Source organism: Toxorhynchites rutilus, chromosome 3, assembly GCF_029784135.1.
Source record: "Toxorhynchites rutilus septentrionalis strain SRP chromosome 3, ASM2978413v1, whole genome shotgun sequence".
Taxonomy (NCBI): Eukaryota; Metazoa; Arthropoda; class Insecta; order Diptera; family Culicidae; genus Toxorhynchites; species Toxorhynchites rutilus.
Window position 1 is genome coordinate 200,526,723 of NC_073746.1, and position 8,779 is coordinate 200,535,501.

At 37.5% G+C, this 8,779-nt stretch overlaps 2 protein-coding genes across 9 annotated transcripts in view; one reads left to right on the forward strand and one right to left on the reverse strand.

Annotated features, from left to right (window-relative positions):
• Positions 1–7,738, forward strand: part of LOC129779556 (PDF receptor) — a 127,024-nt gene extending 119,286 nt beyond the window's left edge. For 5 of the 8 annotated variants that reach the window (XM_055787104.1, XM_055787109.1, XM_055787110.1 and 2 more), the window contains exons 10-12: positions 859–1,001; positions 1,046–1,144; positions 7,264–7,738. In XM_055787104.1, the coding sequence (XP_055643079.1) occupies positions 859–1,001; positions 1,046–1,144; positions 7,264–7,276 (255 nt within the window). In that variant the 3' untranslated portion in view covers positions 7,277–7,738. Of the gene's footprint in view, positions 1–858; positions 1,002–1,045; positions 1,145–3,447; positions 3,683–7,263 lie in introns of all 8 variants that reach the window. The other 3 variants (XR_008743704.1, XR_008743705.1, XM_055787108.1) reach the window with 3 other exon arrangements.
• LOC129779559 (protein SREK1IP1-like) lies at positions 7,557–8,779 on the reverse strand. Its single transcript, XM_055787113.1, has 2 exons — positions 8,466–8,779; positions 7,557–8,327 (listed from the first exon to the last, which is right to left on the reverse strand). The coding sequence occupies exons 1-2, from the start codon at positions 8,568–8,570 to the stop codon at positions 8,037–8,039; spliced, it is 396 nt and encodes a 131-aa protein (XP_055643088.1). The 5' UTR covers positions 8,571–8,779; the 3' UTR covers positions 7,557–8,036.

An 8,779-nucleotide genomic window follows, 5' to 3' on the forward strand; every position in this document is an offset into this window, starting at 1 on the left:
AATAGGCAAGTAAGAAATGTGTAAGAAAAGTGTAAGAAACGCAGTTGTCAAGAATTAACTGAACATTCAAAATAGCTGTACTTGTCAACATTAGTGAGAGACATGAGACCAACAAAATGCCACAAAAAAAATCTAGAATCGATTATACGTAACCCGCGTAAATTCGAAAGTCGCGATACTTTTTGAACAGACCTCGTATTGTACAACAAAACGGTACATAAATATTTGTATAATTATGTCTAAGTTTAAGATTTGAAGGCAGAGATCCAAGGCAAATGTCCAAAATTATCCTAAAATTCGTGTCCTTCAATATCTGTACGCACTGTACATTTTACTGCAACGCTCCTAGTGGTCGAATCTGCAATATTTTGACAACAGTTTATGTTAAAATGTTTCCTTTCATAATGCTGAAAAGTTCGTCACGATTTATCTTATTTCAAAGAATTTATACCTGACGGAAGCCGAGAACCAAAAATCAATTTTGGACACCCACCTTGAGAATCCGGCAAAGTCAGATTAAAAAATCATAAAATCGTTGAAACCGGCTAAATCGACCGTGTGCAACGTTCTCATACATTGCCGTGAACGGAATACTATCGATCATAATTTTTAAGCTCCTTCACTCAACTTGTTCTGACCAAAATGGTGCTGATGTCATCAACTTGGTCTACATCCAGTATCTTCTAATGAACGTTCGTGCGATCGAGGAGACCAAGTACACACAAAGCAATCTGTTTTTAGCTAGCATATCACATGTTTAATATATTCAAATGTATCTAGAAACGCAGACGCACTACATGCGTTGTTACTAACCCCGAAATATTCATACTTTTGAATCCTTTTCTCTTTTATACATAGGTTAGAGGAGCACTCATGAAAAGTCTTAGCATTTATCTATCTGTTAGAGGACATCACGATTGGACTGCTCGAAGACCTTCAATGTTTACTGCAGCATACGCAACTGCGCCTGAGGGCGAAGAGCATACAGTCGAGTCGAGCAGGTATGTCATTGTTTTGAATTTCAAATCACTTCAAAATAATATAGATCTATTTCCAGACGAATAGGCAGCAACAGTTGGCTTGCATTTTGCTTCCGCATTCAAAAAGAATCACATCAGTCCACTCCAGAATGTGCACCACCAGAGTAAGTTGAGAACCTGTAAAAGAAAATAAAGGGTTTCCCAATAAGAGCATAGGATTTAAAAAGGGGAATAAAACTATGAAAATTTCGGCCGAAAGCAGTGCGATCAAGTTTTGTTTGATGGAAAATTTCATGTCATTTTTTTCCGTTGGATGAATGTTGGGAATGAGAATTGAACTCGTGACCTTTAGCGTGAGAGGTACGGATGTCAACCACTACGCCAGATCGCCCATCGCCACATTTAGTGTCAATTGGCGACACCAGAAAGACGACTCCAACCCTATCTATTAAACTCAACAACACATGAGCATGATAACTAAGATTTCCATTAGAAGGAACATATAACTAGTAATTTTTCACCTCAGAAAAATCCAATGGCGACAGCAGAGATTGAACCCAAACACGCTGTTATGCTTACAAAAAAACCACTGATGTTATCAACTCGTAAGCCTACCGCTTAGATTCCAAAATTATCAAACGCTTTGATGGGTCACGCATTGAGTAATGTGCGCTACAGATACAATGTCCAGTCACCATATCGTCAACTATTCTCTGGGACTTACTACACTTTACCGAAAAACTGATATACAGTAACTGGTTAACTCAGTGTCGCATTGGAGGCGACCTTCAATGTGGGGCCATATTTTAGGCCCCCAACACGATGTTTACAAAAATGTCCGACCGATTAGGCTGAATTTTTTTTATCAGCATGTAAAAATTAATTATCTAAAGCGTTACATAGCCGTTTTTTGATATCTAATTTTTTCGATTTTTTCTAAACAGCGATTTTTCATAAAAAAAAACTCATTTTAACAAAAATGGCCGCAATTTTGACAATTTTTCGAATTTTCAAAAACCCCTATGTAACGCTTTAGGCATTGTCTTAAAGTTTCGTTTAAATATGCAATGGAATTCGTTTTGCGAAACCACGTTGCTTCAGAACCGATACCACCAGCAAGGTACCGTAGCGTCTGCGCATCCAGTTGTCAACAGCGTAATAATAATTATTTCTATACTCAAAAAATGGAAAATTTATCTTCAAATATACCTTAAACAATAACCAAAATACCCGAACACTTCACTTTATTCCTAAAATACGAAAAAAAATCACGAAAATTCATTATTTTTCGACCTTCCAGGCAGGGATCCCCCCTTAAGCTTGTTTTTGTTTCCAGTTTTTGAGAAAGGTTGTAAGAAGGAAGTACATAATTACAGAGGAATCGCTTGCCTATGTACAATATCTAAGTTACTCGAACTCATCGTTTTAGACTGCATCTCCTACACATGCAAGAACTATATAGCTGAACATGGGTTAATTTCGGAGTGATCCACAACCTCAACCTAAAACCTAGTTGTCGAATACCTTGAAAACCCCTAAAAATCAGGGAATATCAGAGAATTCAAACAATGTCAGGAAAAATCAGGGAATTTCGTCACCAATCTGGAAAAAATGAATTTCCTCCGATCAGAATTTCGATTATTGCAGTAATTAGAAAGGTAATGATACAAAAAAAATATTTGACTCTATAATATTAATCTCTGCAGGTTTTTCAGCATATGTTGATTGCTTTTGCCTGTAGATAAACTTAGTTCTTCAGAAGGTATTTAAATTGGCAGATATGTTCGCGTAACGCCACGGTGACACTGCACGAAACGCATGCAATCGTGAGGAGTAAGGCCACAGTGATACTGTATGTAGCTTCTCATCGTGAGAAGTAAAAAACAACATAGAATTGTATTGGTGGGGTTACATTGCTTCCCATTTGCTTCGTTCGAATTCGTCAGCTTCTATCGAACAAAATTGTTTGTTTCGCTTCGTCAGTTATCGCACAATCAAGTTTTCGTGCGTACTCCGATCTACCCTTAGAAAAATCCTCGGTCGAAAACTACTAAATACATTTGGTAATGCAAAATTAGTAGAATGTACAAATTTTTTGTACAAATTGTCAACAAACCCGCATCCCTACCAGAGATTAGTATATTTTACTCGATAACATTAGTAAGCTTGGATATTGTCATATCTGAAAATTGGTGAGAAAAGCGCGTATTAACCATACTTTCCCTTTAAAAGAGCCCATCTTCCAATGTATGGACGACATTTTCATTGTTCCCATAAGGCAATACGGAGGTATAATAAGGATATAATTCTGATACGTGCATTTTCGGCGAGAAAATGTAGCCGATATTGGGCTTCCGAATCATGGTTCTGCTTGACATATGTGTTTATTAGTACGGTCGAAAATGACTATAGATTGGTAGTATTTACCAAAAAATTCGTTATATTTTCATATTGATTATTTTCGCAGTTTGTGAACTTCAACCTCCACCAAAGAAACCTAAAGGACCAGCAAAGAATAGGAGAAAGGGGACCTTCAACCTCCACCAAAGAAACCGAAAGGACCAGCAAAGAATAGGAGCAAGGGGACCAGAGAAATTCGGAAGCTCATGAGAGAAAAGTCGCTGACCAGGTGGCGATAGGAGTGGAGTGCGACACCGAACGGTAGATGAACGCACAAACTCATACCGACACTATATTGCTGGGTGAATATGAAGTAGGAGAGGTATATTTCTACCTAATGCAATTTCTGTCTGGTCACGGTTGCTCCAGGCAATATCTACACTGGTTTGGTCAGGCAAGATAACCTTTTTGTCCGGAATGCGGAAAATTGAAAGAAACAACAGAGCACGTCGTCCCAAATTCACCGCAAGGTGCGAAGGATAATATCAAGTTTGTTTTTGCGATATGTCACTCATCGCACCCGCCGTTACAACGTACCACGACGTAAATCTTCAAACCATTGGCGTATATGAGCTTTCTCTAGAAGCCAAGCGAAAGTGCCACGTCATTTAAGTATAGCACGAACAATAATGGTCCAAGATTGGTCCCTTATGGGACGCCAGAAACGTCGATTTCATCAAAAACCTTGATGGTGGTCCACCATATTATTATTATTTCTTTATTCATCTGACGGATGTCGTCATGAATACAAACATAAAATACAAATTTAAAAATACAAACAAATTAAAAAAACATAACTGTGTCCTGTTCCGTTCTTTGACGGAATCTAGAAACTGACTCTCCAAACTCGAACAGATCTTCCACTATTGAAAACGTACGAATTAAATATTCCCACCAGAGGTTCATGATAACATAAACATAAAACTAGAACGGTGTGTCACAGTGTGTCAGTGTGTTGAGCGAAGATCCCTGGATGGCGCACGCATATTGATGCGGGAATGCAGCAAGGCCGAGTCAATTTCACCGTTGAGTAACTTGGCGACGAGCGTAGATTGTTGGAGTTTCGGTCTTCGTTCAAAATTATCCAACACAAGCAAGAGACATCTTCCAGGATACGGCAGTTGACTCTGAGGACAGTGCCATGGCAGGGAGCTGAGAGCACGTCAAATAAACATTTTCTGTACGCGTTCAATACGCGTAAGGTCCCCGAAAGTTGATGTGGCATCCACACCACAGAAGCGTTTTCCAAGCACTAATGAACAGTATAACGCATTCAGACAATACGGATCCGTGAATTCTAGGGAGATCCTCAAGATAAACTCAAATTGAAGACATGCATTTGGTGGCTAACGTCGAGCGATGTATGCTGAAGAGGTCGTTCACCTCATTGACGCGTACCAGCACAAGGTTTTCCAGAGAGCAATCAAAGAATATTGGTTCCTTCTTGCGATGAAACGTCATGATAACACATTTGGCAATACCTACTGTCATTTTGTTCAATTGGCACCACTCCAAGAAGCAAGGTTGAGTTAACTGACGGTAATCTTCCTCTACAATAGATCAAACTGATGGTCGCAGTGTTTCAAGGCTCCTACAGAAGAAGACGGCAATCCTCAATGAAAAAGTAAAACTTTGTCGAAATGCTATATTGTTATCTTGACTTTAAACAAAATAAGGATTAGTTGTACTTTCCCTTTAAAAGAGCCCATCTTCCAATGTATGGACGACATGTTGGAAGTTATAAGAGCTATTCAAAGTTTTTTTTTTGAAAATTTTTAAAAAATATATTTTTGAGAAAAATTAATTTTAAGTTTTAAAATATTTTTTTCACGAAAATTTTGGTTTTTTATGAAAATTTAAACAGTTTCCTACATTTCATCCTTTGAACCAAATTTTGTAGGTATTATAGTTTTTGAGTTATAATTTTACTAATTCTTTTTTGCCTAATCCTTTTTAAGTAGCCTAATTCTTTTTTGAAGGTCTCCAGCTCAATTGCAACTTAAGCTTTTGGGCAGAAGCATTATCCAATCATTGACCTTCAGGTACCTTGGTGTCTGGTTTGATTCAAAATACACTTGGAATACCCACATTACGTATTTGAAGCCAAAATTTCAAAAGAGGGTCAACTTTCTCCGCTCGATTTGCGGCACGTGGTGGTGCTCAACCGGGAGATCTCATAACGCTTTATAAAACAACTATTCTATCTATTCTGGAGTATGGCTCTTTCTGCTTTCTCTCGGCAGCTAAAAGTCACCTTCTAATATGGAACGAATTCAATATCATTGTCTGCGTATAGCTCTCGGCTGTATGCACTCAACACATAATACGAGTCTCGAGGTACTGGCAGGAGTAACACCTCTACAGAACCAATTCTAGGAACTTTCTCAGAATACTGGTGAAATGCGGAGTCACGAACACACTTGTGATTGAAAACTTAGAAAGAATTCTTCATCTAAATATACAATCTCGGTTTATGGTTATACTTGGGATTTCAGATCAGCTTCGATCAACTTTCATTCCCCTTATTTTTAACCGAAAATACCAAAAAGTCAATTGCATGAAAAGATACTTCACTGATGGGCCTCGCCTCAATGGATCCACTGGATTCGGTGTTTTCAATTAAAATTCGAGCGCCTTCTGTAAACTGCAGGAACCTTGTTTCGTTTATGTTGCTGAGCTGGCAGCAATCGACTTCGCATTGGGGATGATCTCCAACAAGCCTGCAGACCATTACTTCATTTTCTCGGATAGTTCGCTTGAGGCTCTCCAGTCGATGAGAACTAGTAGGCACCCATCTTTTTTCCTCACAAAAGTGAGGCAGCAGATGAGTGCACTGATCGAAAGATCTTATAAGACAACCTTTGTATGGGTCCCCTCTCATTGCTCAATTCCTGGCAATGAGAAGGCGGACACTCTCGCAAAGGCGCCCAGGAAAGCGAATTGTTTGACAGACAGATTTCGTATTTTTTTCCAATCACAACGAAATTCCCTCTTGAGTTGGCAAACCGATTGGGACACTGGAAGTCTTGGGTGGTGGTTATATTCCATTTTCCAAATGTTTCTTCGAGAGCGTGGTTCAAAGGTTTGGACGTAAGTCGTGACTTCATTCGTGTACCAGTATAGGAGTTTAATGCTTTTTTGTTTCTTTTTCGTTATTGGTTTGTTTATCCCCTCTTCTCACCGTCGCCCACCCTAGATAGCTAGTCGAACACCAGATGCTATCTCTGGTCATTATGCACAATTCTACAGTGCGTGCGGCAACCCTCGGTTAAGACAACGATACCTCATATCCATATCCCTAACCTGACCCGTCCCACAAAAATTGTTGCCCCTCTATCCTCGAGTAAACCATGAGTAATCGGTCGAAACCTACATAGATTTAAATTGAAATTTTGTATAAACAAATGTTGAATTAGCGGCTCCGCAAAGCTTATGCGATTGAGCCTTAGAAATAAATGAATTGGAAAAACAATCTTTTTTGAATATTTCAAGTATACAAAGTTGCTTAAAAGACCCATGTGTTTATCCACAAACTTTCGCTGCTATCTGAAATGTAAGTTATGGCCAATGTTTTTGATTTGCGCTTTTATGATTTTTTGTCATTTCTCGGAAAACGGAAGAACGGAAAAAAAATAATGTTTGAATATTGGAGTTTCTGTAACGCCAATAATCAAAATTACTCCAAAGGCTTTTGTTGAAAAAATAATTTTTACAGCTTGGTCGTTAATGGATTAATATTCTCTTGTCCGAACTTGATTAAACTTTTCCTGTTCTTCTAACATGCGTGTACTAAGAAATTCACTAAACACATAATTAATCATGAATTTTAGCACATTTCAGAAGAAAATAATCACATTTTATGCAACCTTCATATTCATTCCAGGACGAATGTATGATGTCAATTTTTATTACAACGCTGTCCATGCTTGTCTAATCATAGATAACTGAATGTTGGAACCATCACTACTAGACCATCGATACTCATCAAGCTACAAAATATCAATAAAGGAAGAATAAGGGATAGAGCGTATTTTAACAGATATATTTTTCTATGATATAGAACACATAGTATAGTAGAAAAAAGAGCTTCTAGATAAATGGAAAGAAGCAATGAGAATTTCACACGAAATATAACATCAAAAACAAATGATATTGAAATAATCAATATGGAATACATACAATTTATAGTGCTTTATTGCCGACTCTAATATGAATAATCTAACATAATATCAGAATGCAGATTTCCAGGAGCTAAACTGAGACCAAAAATGAAAGAAATATAATAGAATGTGCGAAAAATCCGCGAACTAGATTTCATTGTACTTTATAGATGAAACAATAAATACGTTTTGCATAAATTTACGTTCCTTTAAAAGCATCTGAACAATCCGAACATTGTGACAATTCTATGCTAATGTTTGACTGCATATGGCATACATCAATCACCTAATACAGTTTCTTTAATTTAGTCATTCAGTTGCATTTCTACTGAATGCTAGACGGTTTGTAGTACCAGCAAGTCGGTGGAGATTTTCAAAGTTTGTGGGATAACATATCCTCAAAGACTAAAAAATATCCTTTGTCAGTAATATTATAATTTCAATATACATATATGAGAAAAACGTTATGTTTGAAGAACATCTTCAGGTTTTCCGTTTAACTAGATTTTTTACTTTTCTTTTTTTTCTTCGACTTTTGATTCTTGTGTTTATCTCTATCCAGATCGTCGTCACTCGATGATGATCGGCTTCTAGAACGTTTCCGCTTCGAAGATCGCCTTGAACTCTTTGCAGCATCTTTGTGCTTATTATCATGTTTTTCGGCTTGTGTCTTTTCCTGATGCTCTTCCTGTCGCCTCAATTCTTGGAGCGGAGTAAGGTAATTCCATTCTGGCGATTCACTGCCAGATCGATTGTTTCCGGTAACTATCGTCTGATTTTTATCAATCTATAAAAACAAAATTTAGCCGTCATTGGGAGACAACTCGTATTCGATTTTCTCTGTTGAGAAAAACACTGTTCATTCTACAAGGATTTATGAAACTAATCACATTTCCGAGTTTAATTTCTGTATTCGAAATATTACCTTAAGATAGTTTCTACACTGGTAGGTGAGGTGACCAGCATATCCACACTTTTTGCATGCACTTCTAACTGTATCCTTTTGATTCCCGCCGAGGAGGAATTCCATCACGTAACTATATATTCTCCAAGTGAAAGTTACAAATTATTATGAACAAAATCGCAGTCTAGTGTTGTTTATGTTGTACTTTATTTACAACTCAAATTCGCGTAGCCAACATTGAGCTTCGTTTGCTGTCATTGTCAAGTGGATAATAATAATAGATTTTCAGGTGGAATAAACACATTTTCAAAACGAAAATCAGGAAAAGAATGAAT